Source organism: Poecilia formosa, unplaced genomic scaffold (genome assembly GCF_000485575.1).
Source record: "Poecilia formosa unplaced genomic scaffold, Poecilia_formosa-5.1.2 Scaffold151, whole genome shotgun sequence".
Classification (NCBI taxonomy): Eukaryota; Metazoa; Chordata; class Actinopteri; order Cyprinodontiformes; family Poeciliidae; genus Poecilia; species Poecilia formosa.
Window position 1 is genome coordinate 822,150 of NW_006800090.1, and position 27,012 is coordinate 849,161.

Below are 27,012 nucleotides of genomic sequence, written 5' to 3' on the forward strand. Positions count from 1 at the left end.
ATTAATATTTTCTCATTATTCATCCACTTTGTTACATCATAAAATGTGCAACATTTCATGATGTTGCACTTTGTGCAACATCATTTCATGAAAGTTTACAGTGACTTCAAGCTACTTCTTCCAATTCCAGGTTAAAAATATTAATGCATCCTTAAAAACAAACTAAATATATTTTTAAAAGCCTTTCTTGATCATTTATTTTCTGTAACAATAAAGAAAGTTTCTTTTCAAACTTATTTTTCTCTGATGAATTTCACCGCTCTTTTTAAACATTTCATCTTTGATTTCACTTGAGTTTTTTTATTGTTATTCTCTGTGATTAAATGTGCGTAGCTCTTTGAGATTTGTTAGTGAAAAGTGTTACAAATTAAATTCATTATTATTATGTTGGAGTACCCCTGTTAGTCTTGATACTTTTGTTCAAATTTATTTGGTCGAGGTGTTGCATGTTTGGACCATCGAGCAGCTAGAAAGATTTTTTTTATTTCTAGACAACTGACATGTCGCCATGGCAACAAGGTATTGTTTATGCAGCTGTAAAAGCTCAAATTATACCCGAACCGTCGTCTCTCTGCTTAGTTTTCTAACCGTACAGACAGAAACCTTTTTAAAGAGGCGCAGCAAAAGCAAATGAGGTGGACTAGCAGAGCTCCACAGTAAATTATGGAGTCATCCTGGACATGTTACTGTGGAATATCGTCTCTGCTGCCCGGATATTGAGATGTTAGCGTTTCATTACTGTCTTACAGCAACAGTCTTCATTCAGAGGCCTCTTCAGAGTCACCGCATTACTGACTGCTACTGCCACAGCACCGCCATACACTTTCATGATGAGAAATTAAGTATTTTTGAATTATTTTGTCGTTTCCAGGAGTAAGTCAAGTTTATTAGGTTAAAAGTTGTTACAGTTTTCAGAAAAAAATCAAAACAAGATAGCTGATATTTATTAATTACATATATACTTTGCAATGTTACAGCTTACAGTGTTGATATGTAGATAATTAAGGCGTTGTCACATGCTGTACATGTCCTGTATGGAGCATACAGTACATTCATTATGTGCCAGATAGACCTGATTAGTGTTGGAGGGCAAGAATGGATTTGGAAAGCCATCTTCCACATACTAAAACATAAACATAACAGAAAAAAAAAACATCTAAAAGTTTATTTTGTTTGTCAGGAAAGAGCAATATTTAGTGATGTCACTTATATCAGGGGACGAAAATGTAACAGCGACAGCATAAACAGAGTGAGTTTACACTTTTCCATTTTAAAGAGGCTTTTAGTTGTATGGGAGTGCAAGTCTGTCACAACAAAGCATCAATCCGACAAACACTGAGACACTGGGAACAACTGGGTCACAACTGGAGGAATGATCATCACTGGCTTTGATTTTAATTCATCCGCAGCAGACACAAAGGCATAAATAAGTGAAAGTATGTGTAACAACAGAAAAACGGATCACACCAAGTCCTTCTAGACAGCTTTGGAGAGCCCAAAAGCTGCACATTTAGCCGTAATGTAATCATAAAGCATGGAGTGGGTAAAAATGTTTCTTTAACCATCTGGAGCTGGACAAGCTCAGGCCAGCAGACGGGCTGACGTCTTCTGTTTGACTTTAAATATAACGTTTTCTGCCTCACTCATGGTTATGGAAAACAGACTTCAAATGCATTTTACTTCATACACCTCACATTCTTTGATTTCATACAAAAACAGTAAAATATTCCTAATTCGACTTGTGCGACCTGTTACACTAAGAGCCATATGGATGTCATAATATCAGAGAAAAGTCCTCCAGTGTTTATGTTGCAAAGCATTATGGTTAGTAGTTAGATAAAATGGCTGTGAATGGCTCCAGTCTGAGAGACTACAATGAGATAAATACATCCTCCCCCCCTCCGAGTGCCGTCTCAGACAACTCTGCAGAGATTACTGGACCCGCGCGCCAAGATGAAGATGATGACAGAGGTGGGAAGATGAGAGTAGGGGTAAAGTGTGTTGAGTCTGTGCTACAAGTGCCTTTTTAATGCTGGCAGAGCAGCTCCACCTCCTGTAATCAGCTGTTTAAGGTAAACAGACTAACAAGCACAAGGTGGGCGGTCATTGGGAGTAAGGAGAGTTTACGAAAAATGGCTGCTGCACAGACACAGGGGAACAAGTTCAGGTTGCTCCTTTGTGATCAGCTTTATTGTTTTTGAGCATTGGCTGCTTTTCCAAGGTTTAAATGGGTAAGAAATAAACAACATACAGCAGAAGCTGAAGATCTGGTCGGAAATCATTAGAGATGCACCAACAAGTTTGTGGTGGTCGAATTTTCAGCGTGGCTGGTCGGAAGCTCAAAAATCAGACGCGTTTCTGATCAATGAACGCACCATAAGTAGTCACTACCAGGTTGTGCCAACAATACATCAGTAAAAGACTCAAAACTAGCTTTTTTCTTTCAGTAATGACTTAAGAGGAAGTACAGATGTAAAAATCTGAAAGGAAATTGTATTTTCTTATTCAGGCTGCAAGATGGCAAGAGAAAGCAAGACTTTAATCACATTAACAGAGGGCTGAAAGGAGTACAGCTAAGTTAACTATTTTCATTGTCAAAGTATAGCAATGCAAAAAGTTGTTTAAAGCTGTAGTATGCAACTTTTATAAGAAATATTTTTTAAATATTTGTTGGAATTGTCGCCATGACGGTATGTTAAGAGACAGATAGTCTGTGAAAAGATCGGTCTCCTCCACCTCGTTCCTGAGCCCCTATTGCTGATTGACAGCGCCAAGACCCGCCTCATGGTTCTGATTGGCTGTTTCTAATTATCACTGGGAAAACACAGATTATCGATCTCAGATTATACTGTTAAAACATGGAGCCAGTTTTAATAAATGTTAATATAAAACAAAAATTTTTAAATTAAAGTTACATACTGCAGCTTTAAAGAGAAAAATACTTTCACATCTTTTCATTTAGACTTTTAGAAAATAAGAGTAAAGATAGGATTTCAACCTGTGATGTTGACAATCTTTTGTGACTTAAATAAGGTTCAACACAGAGACCAATGTTTTAGTAATTGTTAATAAAGTCAGCTTAAATAATGACACTGGCTATCCTATCTGCATAAATAATCAACAACTTCTCATGAGAGAAAGGATAGAAAACATTTTAAGCATTGAAGTTCTTAAAAAGAAATCAAAATCCATACTGGCAGAGGGAAAAGTTTACAAAAATCAAAATCCTGCTTGGTGCATCTCTAAAATTAATGACACTTGTCTTCAATCGCGCTCATAAATATTTGATCTTCACATTAATTTATACTGAGGGCTGCAGGTTCAGAGGGAGAAGATTTGAGCAACTGTCTGGTAAAAGTTGTAACAGTACTGTTGTGGTAACTCAAGTGGTAATTCTACGTCACCATTGACCCAGAAAGCTTTATGCACATAAAGAGACGGTGGCTACTGCAGCGCGGGATTTGAAATAATTATAGATAACTCTTAAAGGGTTTACCAAGCAAGCGGGTTGAAAAGTCAGCAGGCGGAGATGCAGTTCAGGAGCCTGTGAAACTTTCCGATTGTGGCGCTAAGCAAAGATGAAGTCTGGATTCTCCCCCGTTTACAGCTGGCATTTGTACCTCCAGCGGTTTTAAATCTAGAGTCATTTGAGAAACACGGAGCTGCGGTGACGGGCCTGTAAACGGACTGAAGGTGGACAGAGAGCCGAGCCGGAGGTCAGGCGTTGGAAAGGTCGGCTTTGCTGAGAGCGATGGCCAGCTCCAGATCCTGCTGCTCCTGCAACCGCAGCCGCCTCAGCCGCTCCTGCTCCTCCCGCTCGCTCTCCCGCTTGGCCCACTCCAGCTGCTGGTTCTCACTTCCAAACTGGAGCAGACAAACAAACATTAGATTTGGGAAGCAAAAAAAAAAAGAAGAAAAAAAACAGAAAAAGGAATGTGGTTGTGGTTTGAGGCTCAGATGTCAACACAGAAACAGACAAATCACTGGACAAAAGCAGACGTTTCTACACAGGCAGAAAGTCAAAAACGACGACGGACTTGTGTGAAACGATCAGCAGCGAATGGCAGCAAATTGACACGAAATTAAGATGAACGTAAAACAAAAGGAGCAGGGATAATTATGCAGTGCTTTGTAGGAGTACCAATAATCGTAAAACTTTATCATTTTGTCACGTTAGACCATAAATCAGCAGACATGTGCCATAAAAGAATCTGAAAAGTGTGGCATACATATTTAACACAAAGGCAGCAAAAGACTTGAGACTGGGGGCTTTAACTTCCAGCAGGACAACAATCCCAAACAACCCAGAGTGGCTTAAACTAAAGCAGACTCATGTGTTAGTAATGGCCTAGTCAAAGTCCAGGCCTAAATTAACTTGAGAATCTGCGACACTCTGAGCTTGATCGATTGTGCAAGGAAGAAATGGGCCAAAATGTCGGTCTGTAGATGTAAAAACCCCCAAATGATCTGCAGCAAAAGCTGATTCTACACGTCGACTCAGGGGCGCTGGATAAATGCACGCCACACTTTTCAGATTTTTACTTTCGTAATAAAATTCTACGTCACAGTTTTGCCTTTCACTTAAATCTAATGATATATTTTAAATTTCAATTCAATTCAAAAATATTTTATTGCTCCCAAAGGGAAATTTAATAAAGATACATTTTGTGGTTATGATGTGACAAAATGTTTAAAAATTAAAGGGTAATTAACACTTTTGCACAGCACTTTATTTTCCTCACAAAAAAAGCAAAAAGCACAACTAGAAGCTAAAAGCAACACTTTTTAAAAGCAACGCTAAGCTAAAGCAAACAAAATGTCAAATTTCTCTTTTTTTGTTTTCCTTTGAAGGACATTTATAGAAAATAATTGCCCTCATGATTCACTATATTCAAATTATGCGCTGCGGACGAGTTTCTCACATGCAAAGATTGATCACCACACCTATTTTATTCTCTTTTTTTCAGTCTTACCTTCACCACTTCAGATCCTGGCAGAAAAACAAAACAAATCACATTGCAAAGCTCCTCATAAAAAAAACCCCACAAATCCCTTTTACAACAATCATGCAGACATGAATGAGAAAAATAAATTCACGTCACATGAAAAGACACAAACAGCAGCCATGCATCATCTCTCCACCGGAGAGCATGCCCGGCCGTCATGAGGAAAGCAGAAGGGGAATATTTTATTGAGTTGAGCTCAGCGCCGAGGCAAATCATCCTCTGACAGCAGATAAGCCTTTGTCTTCAACTTAATGACTTGGAAAATGCTCCTGAAGTGCAGACATGTCTGCCCGTCTGGTAGTGGTACGGATTACAAATCACCGCTTCCTGCAGAACATGCAAGCCCGAAAACTAGGGATGCGCTGATTTATCTGTGCCAATTTCCCTAATTTTGGGAAATCGGTCAATTTTTACATGTGAAGCTGATCTTAACCACCGGTTTTATCTACCTCGGCAAAGGCATTTAAGTCAACTGCCACCTTCTTGTGCTCAGCTGTGAGAGGTTTGACTAGCAGACCAGCTCACCAGATCAGGTTATATGTTTGCTGCTAACAACAGTCATCTCACTGCTAGCGACTCATCAGATTTCTTGCTACATTTAGCAGCATTTTAGACCAGAGGCTCCAGTACTCATGGGCTGCTGTCCTGCAATTTTATATGTGCCACAGCTACAAAACACTGGAATGAAATGGCTTAATTACCTCCTTCCTGTGTAGATAAGTTCTCCAGAACCTTGTTAATGGCCTAATTATTCTATTCAGGTGTGGTGCAGCAGAGGCACATCTAAAAGTTGCAGGGCAGTGGCCCTCCAGGACTGGAGTTTGACACCTGCGTTTTAGACAAAAAAGAAATTGGTGTTGACTGAAATCGGAATCGGCAGGTCAGGATTTTTAATAGGCCGGAAATCGATGATCGGCCAGAAAACTGCAATCGGTGCAGCCCTCCCGAAAACATACGACGAGACAAAGATGAAGCTCCAGAACTGTCTGAGTCAGTCATGCAAACATTTGGCTTCCTTGCACCCCAACTGTGAAAAAAGCTCTCAAATGTTGTTAGTCAACAGCCAGCAAACACGTTCGCTGTGAGTATTTGCTTTCCAGTGCAAAGGGACGAAATGCGACCCAGCAGCATTAGACAACACCTCTGAGACGTCAGCTCTGCAGCTCATGCAGACGACAATGTTTTGTCCATTAAATAAAAAAAAAACAACGATAACTGAGAGTGGACTGAACTTACAGAGCCAAAGTCTGCAAAACCCACAGGACAGTCTTTGGATTCTTTTCTTGACTGTGTCGCAATAAAAGAGTCTCTACTGACACCATGCAGCAGCTCTGACGCGCTCGAACCGAGCAGATCCACTGGAGGAGATAAACATTTAGATGAATAAATACCTAAAATATCTTTCCATCTCATCAGAGCTCCCTTGGGAAAATAAGCTCACACTTAAAAGGAGAATGCGTAATTGTGGGCCGTCTAAATAATTCACAGGAAGCCTAAAGCTTTTGGCCCGCGCCGTTCAGAATCGGCACCCTGGGGAAAGCGATAATGGTTCAAAAAAAAGGTGCTAACCACATTTTTTGAGTAAAGCTTACTGATGCATTGATGCTTCAATGTGCACGGTGCTGCTTTCTGGAACATATGATTGTAAAAAAAACAGACACACCCTTTTCTACTGTAAGTTGACAACACATTTACAATAATTGCTTTTAACCGGTTCCCATCATCCGCGACTGCCGTCACAGCAAACCTAGAGGGCTTAAGCAAAATATGTAGGAAGACTAACCAAATATTTGCCTAATTAAATCCCTATTACTAAACCAAACTTGTGTCAGGAGTTGTAAACAAATCTTGCAACATAAGTGCAGACAAACAACTAAATTGCAGCCTCTCACAGGACCAGGATTAGTTGTGCAACTGTTTCTGCGATGCAGATATTGAGAGCAGCCCACAAATTTAGGAGTGGGCTTCTCACTTCCCTTTTACTCGAGAGGCACGCTGCGAGAACAAGCTCGCTGGCAAACCGTGGCAACTCATCTCAATGCTGTTCTGTGTGGTGAAGCAAAGGGGAACACCAGCTTTCTCAGGCTGCGGCTTCTGCTTAAAGAATAAGTGCAAGGTCACACCGGAAGGGCATGGCCTGGGAATGGCTTGTAGGTGTTGTGTGACTTCACATGCACTGAAAAAGCAAGATAAACACCAGGCTCTGAGTGCAGAAAGAAAATAGAAAAAGTAGCACTCGCTGTCATCCAACAGAGGAGAATTTGACTTAACCAGCATCGGTTATTATAGTAATAGGGGGGGAGGGGAGAAAAAAAAAATCAAAAACGTGTCCTATTAATATCAGCATGATGGGAACGTGTCATATGGAGGTTCACATGTGCTTTCACCTCTTACTATTCACATATCTCTGCCAGCAGCTTTCCTGTTGACAATATCAAAACAAGAAATTACTATCTCTGCAATCGCATACCTTACTGAGGAAGCAGCTTTCTAGCATGTATTTAGGCCATAAAAAGTTTATGAGCCCACAAAGAAAGAAAGAAAGAAAAAAAAAAACAGTAACGCAAGTGGAGCGCTTAAAATAGTTTTTTTTCATGAAAGCCCTGGGAGTGATGGGTAAAAAGCAAACTCATCTTTAAATTTAGAAAAGTTTAATTTGATGTTTAGTTACAGTGATGTAACTAAAGCTTTTTTAAATTTATTTATACTTGATTTTATCTTTACATTGTAGCTTGTAATTAGTAATTAAGGACTTTTTGTTGTAGAAATACAAACACAGAATCCCACATTTTTCTACATTTATTTATTTTAACTTACCCTTTTTTTAATAATCAAGTTTCATCCAACCTCAATCTATATTTTTATGTCCCCTGATGCCTTCATGGTGTTTTTGATCAGCAAATATTTTGTGTAGGTTCAAATTTTCTCACTAATTTTGATTTTTTCATGAATCTATTTTCATGTTTTAATAATTCCTCCAGTTGTTGTTCCGTTACAAAAAGTTCAGTTAAAATTGTTTTCCCCTTGGTTTGAATGAAGCACTTTGTGCTACATCTCTCCCGGTACAAAAAGTGGTCTGAAAAAGATGATTAATTAATTGACTGACAAACAAAGATCAATATTTATCTTGCTCAGTGGTTCTTAACCTGGGTTCGATCGAACCCAGGTTAAGAACATTGCTTAGCCAATCAGTGCTGCGGGACGGAGCTCCACTCTCAGCATGGATTTGAACTTGTGTCTTTAATTACTTCAGTAAAGCTCACAGTTTTTACCAAATTCTATAATCTAAATCTGCTCCTTAGTCACATCTTTTCGGGGTTGGTACTGCCTCTAGTGGCGAGGGGGAGGTAATACAACTAATATAATTACATTAATAAATCAGAATACCGCAAATTATTTTCTGTGTCGGGGGGTTCGGGGGGTTCGGTGAATGCGCATATGAAACTGGGGGGTTCGGTACCTCAAAAAAGGTTAAGAACCACTGACTTGCTAGTTCACACAGTGAGGATGATGAAAGGGGAAAACCTCAAACTAAAAACTAGAGAACTGCAGCAGAGCCTCGTCTAAGGCTCTATTAGATTACAAATAAAAGTTCACTGGTTGTTTGGGAGACATGAAAGGAAAAAAGAAAATCACTTCCTGTCCTACCATCACAAACGCAAACATGTGGATTTTTAGCAAACACTGCAGGTGAAACAAAAAAAGCTTCTCTGGTCACTGTTAAGTACAGAGGAAGATCTGTGATGCAAGTTGAAAACAGCGTCTCAAATCTGCACTTTTCAGAATGTTTTTACTGTTATTGTACAGAAGCAACAAAAGCATTCTGAAAAAGTACTGACTTAAGATGCTATTTTTAACTTGATTAAGCCAGTAAGTAATCATCGTAAGCGATGTGGCATGTGACTTCAGGTTTTCATCGTAGGGGTGCCGAACCAGTCGATCGCAGGAAGGTTTTGAGTCGATATCTGCAGCTTCGTCTTCGGGGGACGAACTGAATGCCGCGACGACGCTGAAACAAATGTGTCCCTCTGGTTTGACGCGCAAATCGAAAATATTCACCAAGATCCGAAATGTTTATAACTTTATTAATAACACCACCAAAAAAAGAAGCTCAACAAAAAAAGTTCAAATTAATGACCAACAGAAAAAAAAAAAAAAAATCATCGCAGTAATCATTGCTTCGCTTTGGGCGATTACTTATTTGTAACCACGAAAACAACATCAGGCCTGAAAACATAATATCGTTACGGACTAAATATGCTCGTAACATAACCTCTGCAGTCAGTCGGTTGCCACGGCAACGGGCACACAGAGCCAACATGGAGAGACTAAAAATAAAGAAATACAAGTCGTTCACCAGTTTGGCTTTATTTTCCTTTTGTTGTAGTTTACGAAAGTTACGGCTTAATACATTTTAGCATCAGCTGCAGAAAATGATGGCATATTTAAGACTTTTTAAAACAGCCTTAAATATGCCTAAAGTTAAGATTCTTAATTTTTTTTTTAAGAATCTTTTTTAGAAAAGCTGAATGACAATCTACAATTAATCACGTGATAAATTAAAACGAGCCTGAAAATTTCCATTTGGATGATTGTCTTTCTCGTGTCTTTCTTCTTACCACTGACTGCATGACTAAAGGCTTCAGTCTGGTCACCATTAGCCTGTTTAAAGAAGTATAATTTTGTTTACAGAGTTTCCATTTTATGCGTCGTCTCAGTTGTTTTATTTATTTTAGATATTTAAAATGTCTTCCAGTTCCAGTGTTAAATGTTAAAAATTAAAGCTTATTGAGAGTCTGTACTTGCATTGTTACTTAAAAAAGTTTATAAAAATAAATTCTGGGACAGTTTATCATCCAGAAGAATTTGTTATTGTGCTAAAAAACAACAACATTGGGTTGTACAAAATATTAACCACATTGGTGGCAATAAATTTGTATATTTTGACAAAGACTGATGTCGTAAAATGTTACTGAAGAGTGTTGAATGCCACTTGTGAAGAGCACTAACCTGTTAATGTGCAAAATAAACTGCAAACGTTAACACACAGAAAGAGAGGAACTTGAAATGAGGGATTACCGTAGGGAGGCGCGGGCCGGTTAGGCACATTCTTCTTAGGAGGGTCAGGCTTCTGCTCATGTGAGGAATAATAAAAAAGAGAACAGAAAGAAAAACAGTCAACAATTTTACAAAGCTATGAACACAGCAGATTTTTAAAGGCACCAGAGATCGGTCAAGGTGAAAGTAAAGGCTGAAAAGCACAAGATCCAGTGGAAAACTGCTTTATGGTGCAAGTGATTCATGAGTACAAGAGCTCACCTTTGACATGTGACTGAAGTCAGCAAATCCGCCGCCTTTGCCGCCAAAAGAACTGCTTCCAAACGGGTCCGCTTTTCCAAACAAGTCTGCAACAAGAGTTAATTTAAATGCATCTGGATTATTTCGTTGCAGACACAGAAAGAGCCAGAAATCATAAAGTTTGGCCCTAAAAACCACACGTCAAATTTATCTCCAAATGTTGCTTATTCTAAAGAGTTAGAGGGGGTTTTGTGTTATTTAGAGCAGAGAATGTGGCATGACCGTTTAATTTTCCATGAGATTTTCTGTGTAGACCTGTAAAAGCTGTGTTTTATTTTTTGTTCAACCTGATCGGCTAATTAAAGGCGTCAGTCCAGAACTGAGCTGGAGCTGTTTTGACGCCACTTAATTAAAAAGAAAAAACAACAACAAAAAAAAACGTAACAAACTGCAGATGCTTGGAGCGGAAAAAAAAAACAAAAAAACAACTAAAAACCCAAAAAAAAAAAACGTTGCAACACAATACATTATTTGTTGTGTGAGCCTCAACCACAGAAGGGCCCATTCACGTGTGGCAGCGCGGCGTTTTCCTTTACGCGATGCGGTGACTCGGCTCAGGTCGACAGTCGCCTCTGTGTTCCTCTGAAGAGCGCGTGCAGCGCACAGAGAGCGCCGACCTGCAGCGGCCACCAACAAACTTGAAACAACTTCCTCAGCGAACGAGGCCTGGCACTTCAATGGCAGCAGATACGTAGGGAGGACAGAGGAGCGCGTAAAGGAGTGGCAGTGTGTTCTGGGAGTGAAGGAGCAGCAGTCACAGAGTTTCTGTTTTGTTTGGCTGCTGCTGGCCTGTTTTTCCAGGGTGAGGGGGGGAAGAGAGAGTATTTTCAGTCGGCCAGTAGTTAAATGCGAAGGTGCTCGGCTAAAAATAACCTGAGACCAGAGGAAAAACTGAAGCCACAGAGAGTAAAAATTGTTTGCCCCCTTTTGCCCCACCGTCCAAAAATAAAACCTGAATCTAACACGTCACCCGGAGCGGCTAAGAATGAGTCTTTTGACCGGACATCTCTCAGGTCCACAAGTCCGGTAACAGAGTCACTTTCTGGGAAAACTAAAGGAAAAATCCGCTTCTTTGAGCAAAGGGATGAATGTGTTGCACTTTTATCTGACGTCAGCAGCTTCTTCGTAAGCGGATTGTAAAAAACACCTGAAGTTTTCCACACTAAAACAAACTTCAGTGTATTTTATAGACTTTTTATATGAAAGACCAACTCAGAGTAGTGAAGTGGAAGAAAAATAATGAAATTGTAAATTTTACTAGTAATTTATTGCCACATCCTGCAGATTTTACAGCTAACCATGTAATAAAATATTAAAAATACAAACAAATTAAATGCTTTTTTAAATAAAAAAAGAGACATTTTATTGCCTAAATGGAAGTAACAGAGCAATGCCTTATCATGTGTAGCAAAGCTAAAAAACAAAACTAAAAAAAACTTCCAACAAAAGAAATTTGCTTGGCGTCTAGACAAATTTTATTGAGCATGACTGAGGACAAAAATTATTGCTCTCCGACCCGACCTGACGGGTTTGGCAGGAAGAGCATTAATCAGAGAATCAGACAAAACTCATTTAATAACTGCAGGAAATGAAGATCTGAAGATCTGGTGGGAAAATTTCAGGTTTAGTTGAAACTTTTCTTTGTGTTGTTGTTATTTCACTCGCAGCGATGGTGGTTGGGCACGTCAGGAACCACACAGGTGTGTCCACAGGTGACGCTGTGGATCTAAGTGTGTGTGGGTGACGAGGTCAGCTCATGGTTTTTACCGCTTCCCACGCCATGACAGAAAGATTTCACCTTTGGTTACCTTCTGAATATCTGATATATCGTCACAACATTTATCTAAAAATCATTAAACTTGTATCAGATCAATAAATAAATGGGATTTTGCACAAACAAGAGGATCCAACCTGAGTGAAGTTGGCCCTCCACCTCCTCCAAATCAGACAAAAATGGCGTAAAATGTTCTGCGCAGCAAAACATTTTGTTTTTTTCTTAAAGATAAGAAATCTTTCCAGAGGTCATGAAAGGTCAACAAGCCCCTCCCACCTTCTCCAAATCACATAATAATATTGTCTGAATTAAAAATTGTGCTACGTTTGTGCAGCAAATATTTTCGTTTGTGCCTCTATAATTTTGAAGGTATTAAGAAATCTTTCCAGAGGTCATGAAAGGTCAACAAGCTCCCCTCCCACCTTCTTCAAATCAGACAAAATTGATGTAAATCAACTCTACTGCGTTTGTGCAGCAATATTTTTTGTTTGTGCTGCTTTGCCTTTGAAGATATTAATGACGTTTTTAAGATCATTTTGACTTTGTAAAAGTGATGGTGCTGGTTGACCTTTTGACCTTTAAACTTTCATTAATATCTTCAAGGCCAATGCAGCACAAGCCAAACTTTTTTTCTGCACAAACGTAGGCGAGTTGATCGACATCAATTTTGTCTGATTTAAAGAAAGTGGGAGTGGAGGCTGGTTGACCTTTCATGACCTCTGGAAACATTTCTTAATATCTTTTAAAATGACGGTGGCAAAGGTTTATATCAAAGCATATTCATGTGTTCAGACGGCCTAGTCGAAGTCAAAGATCCAACTTGAGTCGGATTGACCTTCGTTTCGAAATAATTTGGCAAAAACTAGAATAATTCCAGAAACACAAAAATTCCCAGCAAAGTTGAGAATTCAGAGAATTAATTCAGTGGCTCTGAATTCAGATCAAGGCAGACTTTTGAATATTTTTGATAAAATATACATGAAATATACCGCTATTTTGATTTTCATAATGTTTTACGTATAAAAAAGTGGAGATGCAATAAGTTTCTGTATTAGATTTGCCTCATTTTAGCTTTTTTATTTATTTTCTCAGCATGCTAGTTTTTTTTTTTACTTGTGTATGGAAAGGTAAAAAAAAAAAACATGGACCACTTGCAATCCTCACAATTATGAACAGCTTTGTGCAATGTTTTAAATATTCAATTAGAAAAATCACAATAAAATACATTGAAGATTGTGGTGACAAAGAGTGAAGACCTTTAACCTTTGCTAGGTGCTGTACAACCTACATAAAACTAAAAACATTTTGTTTTTAATTGGTTCTGCATTTAGCCTGTTAAAAACAACTCTGCATATTTAACTAGGCAATAAATATGAAGACACAAAGAAAATATCTGCACAAGCAGCCTACCTGAATCCTTTGATTGAGAGCTGTTTGATGCGAAGGGGTCGCCACTCCCAAAGGCGCTCGGCTGAAAAAACAAAACAAATATAATGAAACAGAGAATTAAGAGACTATTTAGCTTGCGGTTCCCTCCGACATTCAAAATCAAGCTGCATGCAAAGGGAACATTAATTAGCACTAAAAGTAAAAACAAAAACAAAGAGTCGCACCTTGGCTGGCGGTGTGGGTTTTCTACTGAAAGGATCTCCAGAGACAAACAAGTCCGTCTTGTTGGATCTCTTGAAAAAGTCGTCAGATGAGGTTCCCTTGAAGGGATCGTTTTCTTTGAAAGGATCTTCTCCGAATGGATCTGGGAGAAAAGAGAAATGAAATAAATCAACATAAATTACCAATAAACGATAACAATCAACGTCTGAAAGCATGAAGACACGAATGAATAACAGCAAGATGATGTCCTGACCTTTCAAGAGGTCAGATTTGAAGGGGTCTTCTACTTGGAAGGGGTCTGCAGGGAGCTCCTTTTTACTGCCGTTGTTGTTGAATATGGCTATCCTCGACTTGAAAGAGTCATCCTGACAAACAGAAATTCATTCATTCATAAACAATGAAAGGAAAATAAAAATTAAAAAAAGTTACAAAAAGACAGAAATTAGTGCCGGTCTTTTGATGGGCCAAAAGGCCTTAATTTCTCCGTGTATTTCACAAAATATCAATTATCTAAAAGTGGATTTGGTTGACAGGCACAAGTGAAAACATAAATTAAGAAAACTGGAAAGGATACAGTCATTTTTATTTTTATTTAAGAAGGCCTGCCAAACTCAGAGAGTTTGGTCTCGTTATTGAAGATAAATCATCAAAATACCAGTGGAAACATTGTAAAAACATTGTTGCTGAAATAATGTCACCAAAAACGGTTCCATTCATTGTCAAGAGGGGAATAAATAACTTTTGTTCATGCTGTTTTTATTAATATGTAAAAATTGAACTGAAACTCTTTTTACATGTATAATTTTTGGAGCGATGCCTCATTTTCTAGCAGACAGGCTGAAAGGAAGAAATCTAAATATTATTATTTATACTTAAACAATAAGCTTTTGGTTTGTAAATCATTTTTTAAAAATCATATATTTTTTGATCAAATATTAAGAATTTAATCTGTTGTATGAGATGTCTTATACAAAGTTTCAGCTGACTTTTCAAACAGACTGAATGTCTTTTTGTGACGTTTTGCAGTTTTATTCAACAAAATGGCACAGAAGAGTAAATCTAGAAATGTTTTTCTCAGCTTGTTTTTCTTCTGGGTGACTAAAAATGTCAAACTGGACGATTGGGAACGGACTGAAGAAATTTCTGGGCTCTAAATGGGCTTTTATGAGAGGAGCTGGGAGAAATAATCTAATTTATTTCTCGGTTCCTTACCGAACTCCTGAATCCTCCATTCTCCCTCTCAGTGAAACCTTCGCTCAGATCGGGCAGGTTGCTGAAGTTCCCCCTGTTGATCTCGCTCAGAGCGCTGTTGTACTGCTCAATAGTTTGGGTCAGTTCCTTCTGCGTGTCCTGGATCAGTGACAGCTTACTGCGAGCCTACAAACAAAACATTTCAGTTCAGAAAATACATCTGCCTTACTGGTGTTATTAAGCTTCTAATTTTTACTCTTATCTGCAAAATAAATTCTCATGTATTGGGTTGCTACTTCCACTTAAAATTGAAAACAAGCATATTTGAAGTCAGAGTTTACATTTAGGGACTTGTGTTTGCAGAACCACAACTTCTGACTCTGGAAAGAGGAATGTATGAGACCTGCAAACTAAAACTGAAGCCTTGGTTAGTGGTTAAACTGATAAGGGAAATAACCGAAACCACTGAGTTGTAACATTTCTACACTGAGCACCAAATGCATTCAGAGTGTGTGGTACTTTAAGAAAATGCATTAAAATCCTCAAACCTCAATCTAATCTCTAACTTTAATTGTCTTCAGCCGTTTGCCTGACCTGGTTGATCTCGTCCTGCGTGGTTTGCAGCGACTTCACGATGCTGTCCAGCTGAACACGGCCGGTCACCAGCCTCTGCTCCAGCTGGGCCTCCTCCTCCTGCAGCCGGCTCAGGTCCGCCTTGGTGCGGCTCAGCTCGTCCTCCTGGCTGCGGACGTGGGTCTCCTGAGAGCGGATCTGACTTTGCAAAGAAGAAATCTGCAGAGCGAACACAAAACACGAAGATAAAGTTAATACGTTTACTTTTACAGATTACAGTCTTTCATTAAAACTAAAAACTTTGAGAACCCCATCCTGGATCATCTAAATTCATCGCAAGAACAAATCACAGACTCAAGATTTGACAAATTGAATAAACTTTCAAGCAATGGTGAATCTACAAATATGAAATTGTTGTGGCAAAAAGATTTGGGACTAAATATAGGAAGGGAGTAGCAGGTAGGGATTTTCACAGATTGCAGATTAAGGTTGGACTGATTACGGCCTCTAGGATGATTTTGAAACATTGGAAATCAATCCTATTCCTCCCAAGATGAAAGAATGGACAGATGCAATGGTGGAGATTTCATCTCATCAGTCCATGCTGCATAAACTGGAGGAGAAGGAAACCCCTGGGACATGGTTTGGACTAATAGAGGATGTTATGCCTTAACAAGTATAGACAATATTGTAAACACATTGTCAGTATAATATGTACAATATACTGAAATTAATGTCAATTACCCTATATCGACCAGATAACGAAGGGGTGTGCATAAGACTGACGTAGACATGAACAACTCTTCATAAATGCTTACGACTGTCGTCATGAATTGTCTTTAGGTAAATAATTACACTTTTAATGCAAAGTTGCACAAAAAGTTGTATTAAAAGTTTATTAAAAGTGTCAATCTTGCATTGTTAAGTAAACAATTAAACATTTAATGCAAAATAACATAAAAAAAATTGCATTACAAGTTAATTAAAAGTGTCACCTTTGTATTAAAAGTGTCATTATTTACCTAATGACTTCATGACAACAGTCAAACATTCATGTGACAGGTGTTATGTCATGTTTACACTTCATAAAGTGTTACCGGTTTATGTTTACATTTTTGTTTGTTCTGTTTATAAGTGAAAAACATCAATAGCATGTTTAAGGCCCGTTTTAAAAAGTCCCGTCTCTGACCTGCTGAGACTCCTCCTGGCATTTCTGCTTCAGTTCGTTGAGCATCCCCTCCAGCTTGGCGCGCTGCTGGTCCATCTCGTCCAGCCGTCCCTGAGCGTCCTGCTTCTGGGACGTCAGGCTGTGCAGGCTGCTGCTCTCCCTGTCCAAGTCGAGCTGAATGTCCTGAGTTTCACCAAAACACACAGAGGTCGGCTATGAACTACCATCCTGACTGACGGACTTTTGATCAAAAACATTACTGATCCTTTGCAACCAAGTCACTTTATCATCTGCAGTGCCAAGACGGACATCGGAAATGAGGATCGGGAGCATTGAACTGAGCGGCTGAAGTTATTTTATTAAGTTGTTTTTGTCAGTTTACTCATGATTTCTTCTTGTTCGAGTCGAGCCGATTTGTCTTTGAACGCATCACACCTGGTTGGGGCTCATAGACGGCGGGATTTACTGAAGTTTGAAACAGCTAGAGTAGAAACCGACACCAAACCTCCTACCTGATGATGTGTTGATCAAATTACTGACTTTGCCTGAATTCACACCACATGATTTATGTCATAAAGGGCATCTCCCCTTAAATCGGAGCAGCATTAAAAACGTACAGAACAAGACCAGTTTTTCTCCGTACATGCTAGGCTACATGGCGGTGGGGCATTGTTTCCATGGTGACTGATGGTTGAACACACCTTCGCCATAATGCAATATATTAAAGCATAGGAACGTTAGATTAAAATCTTCTAATTTACTGAGACGAACCTGTAAACATTTTAGCTTCACCTTACCTGAACGTCACTGTTTTTCTGTCTTATGGTTTCCTCTGTTTGCATAATCTCTTGCTCCAGGAAAAACTTCTCTCTATCAATGAGAAAAAAAAAAGAAAAGAGGTAAACAAAGGCAGGAGACTAACATCTGTAAGTGTGTTGAAAGATTTGTGTTTTTAGCAAACTGGAAAAAGCAGTGATTGATGGCATTCTGTGAGAACAGGAACTTCTTTAACCATTAATTAAGTGTTATAAAGTGATTTTGTTTCATTTCTTCAGCAAAACTGGTGGTGTTAAAGTGAAAACGATCTGATCTCCAGCATTTCTTAACTTCAATTTTCTCTCGTTTTTCCCTCAGAGGAAGGGAATCAAAGCGATCCCGCTGCTACTCGGGGTGCAGGCGCTCACCTCTGCAGCTGAGCTATTTCCTGGCTGAGGTCATCCAGCTCTTTGTTGCCTGTGAGCTCAACTGACCCAACGGAGCTGGTGCTGTCCTGAGGGGAGAGACATCGAGACAGACGTTTAAGAGAAGCAGGAGGGGAACAAAAAAAGAAAAAGAAAAGAGGGGAGATGACAAGCTGGACAACACCAGGAGGGGAACGTGTACTGCATGACACAGACGTAATTAAAGACATGAAGAAGAGATTCTGACACACATGATGGAGGATGAAAAGTGGGGCACAAAGTAAAACAAGGGACGTGAGCAGAATAAAGGCGGAGAGAAAAGCTCCCCGCTGGTATTTCTAAGAAAACAAAAGTCACAGGAAGGAAACAGAAAGCTCTCTCTCAGCTTGGAGGGAGCGTGAGAGGCAGACAATACATGAATGGAGAGAAATGCATGCAGAGGATTTCATGGGCTGATTGTACGCTTCAAGTTTTTAAAACGTAACAAAATTTCACATCACACTGTTCTGGAACAGAGGGCTGCACAGTGGTGTAGTTAGCAGCGCAGCAGCAAAAAGAAAAGTTTTAATCCCAGCCTGGAGTGTGAGATTAGCTACTCATCCTGCACATCCTGACAGTTTCCATTGGCTTCAAAATTACACAATTTGGAATTAGGAAAATAAATCTGGCAATTTTGAAAAATAAAAAATAATGTTTGAGATGGTTTTCCAAAGTGCAGTGCATCAGATGCTTATTTGTAGCCATTAGCCTCCTCAGACAATGCACTGCTGGCTCCACCAGAGCTCCAACAGCGTCACACAGTTTCATCAAAAGTGGAGTTTGTCATTTGAAAGTGTTGAATCTAACTTACTTCTGTGAAGTCTCTGACTACAATTGCCCAAAAACACAGCATAAAAGATGCAGACGTTTCCAGCTTTAGCCCTCTAAGACATCGTTCTGCACGCTGTACTGTGAAACACAAACAACTTGCACTCTTCAGTTTATAATTTACCAGAAATCTCAAAGAACCCAGACTGAAAATTGAGAGGTTTTCCTAAAACTTTTCATTTACAAGCACCAGCAGCAAGGAGAGGGAAACATCTCCTCTCAAATAGCACCTTTACAACAAGCATAGAAAAGTGAGTTTTGAAGCAGAACTCATTGATAAGTAGTATTTTTGGGTTCAAAGATATTTTCCAGTTGATGCCATCGACACACAAACTTATAGACCAACTACAGTCATGTTTTTGATCTGTGGGAGGAAGCAGAAAGAGCCCAGGCTGGGGTTCAAACCCAAGAACTTCTTGCTGCAAAGCAACAACAACGTTGCCCGCAATCACACAAAAAAAATCAAAATATATTCTTTGCTTTTACAACAACGATATGATAATTTCTTCTGTGAAAACTGTGAAAAGGTTAAACAGACAGAAATGGAAACGAGTCATGCTACTATTAAAAACAAACACACACACACACTCAAAACGAAACGTACTACAAAGAAAGGCACCAAAGAAACCATCTGGTCTAGCAGGTGGCCTGACTCTGAAAGCACAGCTGGATGCTCCTTTGTGAAAGAGCAACAGCACCACCTAGTGGCGTTGTGCTGAAATACTCACTCTGCGCATACTAGCTGTGGAAACCAGGTCTGCTCTCACAGAAGGAAGAATCCCCATAAAGCTCTGACAGACAGGATAGAAAAGGACTCAAAGGCACAAGCATTATCAGACTGTCGGCACTGAAGGCCTGCAGGGCAGCAAGGAAGAGCTCAGCATTTAAAATTACTTAGATTAAATGTACAGTCCGCCATGTTTCAACCACAAACTTCGACGTGTTTTGAGTTTTAATGTAATAAACCAAAAGAAAGATGTACATAATTACGTAGGGGAAAGAAAACGATGGATGCTCAAATAAAATCTGGAAAGTGTGGCATGCATCTACATTTTAAGCCTGTTGCAATAAGCGACAAGTTAATTAATGGCATGATAAATAAAATGAGCTAAATAATTTCCATTCTTGTTAAGATTTTGTTTACAGAGACATCAAAAAACATTTTATGTTTTATTTCTGTTTTATTTGCTTGTTTTTGGTGGTTGTGTTTTATTTCCATTTCTTCCTCTTACTAAATTCACAAAAAGTTTCTTGGTGTTTGAGGCAAAAATTAACATGTTGAATTTTTCTAAAATTTTTCTGTTGTTTTTTTTTTTTTTTTTTTTTTTGTCTCAAAAACAATATTATGGTTTGTTGTAATAATTACTGGGACAATTTATTGTCCAGCAATAATTTGTTATGGTGAGAGGCCTCTTATTTTGTACATCTGTTAGTCTAGAGACTGACACTTTTATCCAGTTTTCCATCACTCGGATTTACCGTCGGAAGAGCAATTTTGATCTCTGCTGCTTATTTTCAATTCTGGACTTTGACTGGGCCATTCTATCACAAAGACAAACTCTAAACTTCCTTCCTCTTTAGTTCTGGCTGCATGTTTTGTTAGTTTTTTACGTGCTGCTGGAAGCTGAACTGTCGCCATAGTCTCACATCTTTAGCAGTTTATCGTTGAGGATTGCCGTGTTTTTAGCTCCATCCATCTTCAAAATCTTAAGATTAAAATAAATGTAATTTTTGTTACAGGTTTTCACTACTGTTGACTATGTGATGCATTTATGATGTTTTTATGTTTTCATAATGTGAAGCACTTTGAACAGCAACATATTTCAGCGTTGTTGTTTAAATATGCTATTCAAATAAACTTGATTGATTGTGACGGATACAACTAATCTGTCCTGTTTACAGATTCTCTCACCTCAGAGGTGGAACTGTGCAGCTCTTCTGGTTAATGCTGTCCCGTAATCCTACTTTCTACCATAATCCTGCTTTAAACTTCCGCACAAAGTGACCCCTAACCTTTCTGCTGCTCCTTGGTCTTCATGAAGCTGGTTGTACTCTAATAAACTTTTGAGAAACAGGGATTAAACTCCACAAATCTGGACTCTTTATTAATTAGAAGGGATCTGAGGTATATCGTCATTGTTAAAATTTTGCAAGCCATGCATAACTTTCTTTTCCCTTCACAATTATGTACCAATTTGCGTTGGTCTATCACGAACAAACCCTACGAAATATATTGATGTTTGTGGTTGTTATGGGACAAAATCTGAAAAGTTCAAGAGAAGTTAAAAGAATAGAATATGCAACATGCCGTTGCAGTAGAGAAACGGATATTTAAAGGAATTAATTTGATTTTTAAAGCAGATTTGTACAAGAGTAAAAAGCATATTTGACAACATTTGCACCCCAAAGAAAAGTTTCAAAGTATAACAGATGGGCCTGATCAAAACTTAAACCATCAACTGATAAATACTTTAGCTAGCCCAAACTGAAAAGATGCAGAGTGACTTAAAGAAGAGCTGAAGATGGAGTCGGGACTCACGAGGCCCAACGCTGACGCTGCCGTCCTCTCTGACGGGGGGATCATGTCTGCAGTGAGAGTAGAGGGAGGGTCGATGCCTTTTGTCACCTTCTGCTGGATGAAATGCATGGCCAGAGCAAACTGCTCCGGGGTCAGTTTGCCTGTCTGCTTTGTGTCAGCGAGTCCCCTGTAGAAAACAAGAGTTTTTCCTTTTAAAAGAGAAAAACATGGCAGCTTCTGAGAATTAATACCAGCATCGCTCGCTGGTTAAGACTCTGCTTTAAGACGGTTTAAAATTCCTAAGTTAAACAACGGGGAAAGATTCAACATATTCAGAAGGTAACAGAGATCATGAAGAAAAGTTCTGACAGTAAAATTAAGCATAAAGTTATGAGGTCAAAGACTTGAGCATCAACAAAAGCTGCTATCGCTTGTTATGTCCTCTGTATCAAAATGTTCAGTTAACTGAACAGTTTTCCTACAGAACAAATGTTTTATTTTACACTTTCATAAGAAATTGAGAAAGTAAGAGTTAAACACCAACAGGACCATAAAAATTAAAAGTATCTGCAAATATATTAAGGTTTAAACAAGTAATGTTTAAACATTGCTTATAGATATCATTATAAAATAGACTTATTTTATACTGAAGGAAGAAAATCCTTTAATTTTGAACTTAAAAAATTAAGTAAAATTCAGCTTGTAATTTCATCAAATTTAGAAATAATTATCTTTAATCAGTAGCAAAATTGTTGACAATGACTATTAATACAAATGAAACAATTTAAAATTATGGAATACCAAGGGCCATTTTCTTAGCCACATGGTCTCATTTATTTTGCTGAATTTTACTAAATAGATAAAAAAAATAAATCAACAGATTGGATTTTTCTAAACTTCATCAGTGTGGTGTTATTCTTCAACAATCAAAGTTTATTTTATTTTAAGGCTTTTCACACCTTTACTAGAAGCACTAAAATAATGTTGATGTGTTTACAAAGTTGTTTAAGGCCAAATTAAAACTCTTTAAATGCAGATTTCTGGATATTCTGTTGCCTTAATATATCTAATAAAATATTCCATGCACATTTTAAAAGAATATCAGAGTGTGATTTGCTTTTCAAGCCGCTATAAACGTCTGAAAGACCATTTGCATTGACCAAATCTCACCAGATCTGCGCCAGCATGGTCTGAGAGAGGTTGGACTGCATGAAGATCTCAATGATCTCAGTGCCGGTGATGAAGCCGTCCCCATCAGTGTCCGTTTTCTTAAAAAGCTCCCTATATTTTTCTCTGTCGGCCACCGGTACCACCCAGTTCACTGCAGCCTGGAGGGAGCGAAAGACAACAAAAAACAAAGTGTAGTGTAATATAAATAGGAAGGTTTAAAAAATAAAATAAAATAAAATAGTATTTATGTTTGTGGTGCATTTAATCCCCAGAGAATCCGCAGACTTACAGTGCCTTGTAAACGTTTTCAAACCCTTGAGATTTTTCACATTCTGTCGCATTACAGCTTCAAAAATAAACATGGTTTGACGTGACAGCAGAAAAAGCTGTCCAATCAATTACGTTTAAAGCCTTTTGCTACTTTAATGTCAATCTAGTTCCAGTGTATTTTGTCCAAGTGTACATTTTAAAGTTTAATGTCTGCTGCATCTACACTGAAAGAATTATAAACTATTCATGATTTTTCTTAGAGTTACAATGGCAACGTTACCTTCAACAACATTTTGTTTGAGACGAATCTAAAAAAATTTGCAGATAAACATTAATGCAAGCAAGTCCCAACTATTCTGATAAAGCCACTTGCTTCCCTTTCAAGGGAACCTGTTTCTCAGAAAGTCACGGGTGAAAAAAATCCCTGCAGGAGAAACAAACTGCCCCACATACAATGCGCTCAACAATGTGGTAGAGCAAGTCCTACTGTTGGTAACAGTGAAGTTAATACATGAAATACTAGTCACTCCAAAAGTCAAAGCGCAGAAACTGTAACACGTATTTAATGTGGAGCTTTTAAAAAAAAATCTGAATAGAACTAACCAATGCAGCAAGCAGAGCATCTTTTATTTTCCAAAAATAAAACATACGATGAATAATATTTTCAAATATCTCCAAGTTTAAGAAGAAAAATTACACTGAAGAGCAAGTCATTCATGACTTAACACTTCGGCTATTCTTTATAAAGATTCAATATAAAGTTTTCCTTATAATGATATACAAAAGGAAGGAGATACAATGCAAATTTTATATCAGATTTAATACGAAACAGTCAAACTCTGTCTGATGCACCAACTATGGGTGGGCATTTATCATATCGTTTATCATTTACAGTGATACATTTTTTATAAGATTTTGATTGATCATTGTCACAGTAAAGTCCAATTAATGTTTAAAAAACAGGATTGTTACTTTTACTATTTTTTTCACTGTTTGTTCAGTGCGAATATCAATAAATGTCAACAAATGTGAAAACATCATTAAAAGCAATAACTCTGTTCAATTTAGTGATAAATATCACACTTCATTATGCAACTGTCGTCCTAAAGTAGTGTAATATGAATAGGAAGGTTTTAAAAAAATAGTATTTATGTTTGTGGTGCTATAATTGCTGTGCCATGCAGTCACAGCCAGATAATTGCCTAATAAAGTAGTGATAAATAGTTATTATTGTTATCACGATACTGCCACAAAATATTGTGATAAAACTCTAAGTCCACCCGTAGCTCTAACAATGATTGCATTGGTGGAGAAAGAAAAGAGCAGTTTTATGTCGACGTACCGCTGGAGTGGATGCTGAGCTGGATTTAAAGGAGTGTTTTGGAGACAAGGTGACAGCGCTGGGGCTGAGGGCCGAAACGCCACCCAGAGCAGATGCAGCGCTCCCCATAGGAGGAGTGGCGCTCCTCAGAGAAGGAGAGCTCCGCAGAGCGGCCGGGCCGGATCCGAGGCCGGGCAAAACGGCCACAGCGCCGGGAAGAGCAGGCGCAGATTTCTTTCTTTTGGAAGGTGGGATAAGAGAAGGAGGCAGGCTGCTTGGGACAGGCTCCTTCTCCATGGTGCGATAAACGAGATGCAGGGCCTGGAACATGATAAACATCATCTATGTTACATTTCTCTTTAGGGAACTGTAAAAAATGAAAAGGATCTACGCATACCACTATGAATTCCTCTTTGTCCAAATGTCCATCTTTGTCCACGTCACTAAGGTCCCAAATCTATAGTCAAAGAATAATTATCAAGATCTGATTGCTTTGAAAAGTTAAACAACAGCACAGTGTTGCATAGTGAGTTTACATTACCTTTCCCAACACATCCAGAGGTAGCTTGGAGTTTATCAAAACAGGTCGGACCTTGTCACCGGAGAGGAGACCTTTCACAGGGGACAGACTTTCAAAAATCGCCTCGAACTTCCCTTTTTCATCAGGCTAGGAGAGAATGAAAACATTCAGATGACAAGCTTGTCCATTTATTCTTCTTGAGAGAAGTCTTGTAAATGTGTTTTGGCTCACCCTAACTGCCCAGTCAGATGTTGTTGATGATGCAGTTACTAACGGGCTGTCAGTGTCTCTCTGGAAAAGACAGGAGACAATATGAGGATGCAGTAATATCCACGTGGACAGGAGGGGAAAAAACCGTATGAAAAACTGGTATGAAAGTTCTTAAAATAAAAAAAGAAAATCTTTATAAGCTGTTAGATATTTTAGTCAAAGTTCCTACAGTCCTTTTATAAGACTTTCTCTGCCATAAAATGAATAATCAGAGTTTTCTCCAGTTGTATGGAGCATATACTAAAAGTGAAAACTCTTCTTTTCACCAGATATTACATTTTTCCCTTTCTTATGAAAAAAAAAGCTGCATTGAAATACTTCCTGTCACAAAGTCAATATGAATCATTGACAAACCGCCAATTGCTTTTATAAAAGAAGCTCTGCTTTAAACCTCAGCTGGAAATACTCTATAAAATGCAGAAAAGTAAAAACATACAACACAGGAGTAGTTAAAGATTATGGCCACCATTATTATACTTTTACTAATAAGTTTATCTGTTATAATAAAAGCAATTACATGATTAAAAAATAAATATAAATTGTAACTCCTGAAAAAGTCGTCATCATACCGTGACAATCTCGTATCGTGCCTAATTACCTTTTAGAGACAATAAAACCCACTAATTGTTTTCCCAAAAGATTGCAGAGGTATTTTAATCCCATCAGATCAACAGCAGCTAGAGATAAAGTAATTTGAACACTCACAAATTTTGGCACAGCTACATTTTGGTTGAGGTTGTTAAGGCTGATGTCATTTCCACCCTGTGCTGATGCCACCAGTCTCATCGCAATGAAGAAACCCTACAAAAGAGGAACAAAGAGGAACAAATCTGGTGCTTTCTGCATACATCAGCATCCAACCAACAAAGTAGCTCTATGGAAAGAATGACTGAGATACCCTTTTATCCAAATAGCCTTTTCTATCAGAATCTGCCAAATCCCATATCTGAAAAAGTGAAAATAATAATAAAAAAAGATTATTAGATGGGATTTACTGAATACATTTAGAGTCAACATGTCAATCAGTTCAAGACCCACTTTTCCAAGTGTACTGTCTGATAACCCAGACTTTTTAAGAAACTGAGCTGCATCGCCTGCTGATATTTTGCCTGTGTTTGCTGGATCAAGCTGCACAAAAATCAGAACAGTTAAATATTAGATTATTTATAACATTTAGGAGCCATGAAGAGTTGAACGAGAAAATGCCGGTAACAAAAACTCTTACCTGTCTGTAATAATTTTCAAATGCTGCGTTTCCATTCGATAACTGTAAAAAAACGAAAAGAATGACAGGTAAAAATGTCAACTGTCAACACGCACTAGTTAAGTTAACTCAGAATGTAGATTGGTGCTAAATAAGCAAAACATTTAACACGTAATTAATAAAGAACACATTTCTACAAGAAAACAGCTTTAATTTTTATCTAGGTACGTTTAATTTTCACCGAAACGTACAATTAACCCATCACAACTCTACCTAGCTAACTATGTTTACTCAGTGGATAACGAAAACTCGCTAATTCGGTTTAACTGACACATACTTAATACGGCTTATGGCGTCGTGACGTGAAAATAGCACACATAAAAAACGTCACTGTTATTTGATAACCACGGACATTAAAAATGTACGACTTTCTTTATCTTGTTTGACGTTACCTGACTGAGAGTCATGAGCGCCGCCATATTTCCTGGTGTGTGTCGTGAACGCGCGCCGCGCACACGCCCATAAGGGGCGCGAGCGGCTTTAGAACACCGGCGAGGGGCGTGTTTCCGGGAATGTGACGTCATCAACAAAAGGCAGGAAAGCAGTGTTTTTTGTTTGTTTTATCTGTGTGGTTGTTTTTTAAAGGTACCTGTACCTGCAAGGCCCTGTAGTGACACCAGTATTAATTGTACAGTTGGTGGCTATTAGTTTATGTTACTTTGAATTGTGTTGTGTTGTTTGTTAATTTTTTTGTTGTTGTTGCTGTTTATTCATGTCGTTTTCAACTTTTCGTTAACTTTTTAACTTTTATGCGTCACACTCAGTAGACTGCATCTTTTTAATTTCGTTGTCCCTATGTAAACGTGACAATAACAACAAAGAATTCACTGATTGATTGATGTTATTTCATCTGTTGATGATGTTAATGGTTTGAAGTATGTCTGTGAAAAATGTACCTTGTTAAGAAAGAACGAGAATATGATGCTTATTAAGATGCAATCAAAATAAAC

The 27,012-nt window shown here is 38.3% G+C and overlaps 1 protein-coding gene across 9 annotated transcripts; it reads right to left on the bottom strand.

Moving 5' to 3' along the window:
• Positions 1 to 927: 927 nt before the first annotated feature.
• On the bottom strand, positions 928 to 26,541 carry eps15l1b (epidermal growth factor receptor pathway substrate 15-like 1b). Of its 9 annotated transcripts, none has more exons than XR_001663578.1 (25): positions 26,455 to 26,541; positions 26,024 to 26,065; positions 25,837 to 25,926; positions 25,697 to 25,744; positions 25,504 to 25,599; positions 24,760 to 24,819; positions 24,550 to 24,675; positions 24,406 to 24,465; positions 24,030 to 24,329; positions 22,418 to 22,575; positions 21,269 to 21,434; positions 19,458 to 19,520; positions 17,866 to 17,951; positions 17,479 to 17,551; positions 16,703 to 16,864; positions 15,535 to 15,732; positions 14,962 to 15,126; positions 14,003 to 14,114; positions 13,752 to 13,891; positions 13,549 to 13,609; positions 10,326 to 10,411; positions 10,086 to 10,137; positions 6,243 to 6,364; positions 2,392 to 3,864; positions 928 to 2,358 (listed from the first exon to the last, which is right to left on the bottom strand). XR_001663578.1 is itself a non-coding variant. In XM_016677260.1 (25 exons), exons 1-24 carry the CDS (start codon positions 26,479 to 26,481, stop codon positions 4,976 to 4,978), a joined length of 2,508 nt encoding a protein of 835 aa, XP_016532746.1. In that variant the 5' UTR covers positions 26,482 to 26,541; the 3' UTR covers positions 3,773 to 3,864; positions 4,974 to 4,975. The 9 variants fall into 9 exon arrangements, 8 of the variants coding, with proteins under 8 accessions (XP_016532742.1, XP_007563853.1, XP_016532743.1 ...); XM_016677260.1 differs by lacking the exon at positions 928 to 2,358 and adding an exon at positions 4,974 to 4,990 and having other exon boundaries at positions 3,773 to 3,864; XM_016677256.1 differs by having other exon boundaries at positions 928 to 3,864.
• Positions 26,542 to 27,012: the final 471 nt, after the last annotated feature.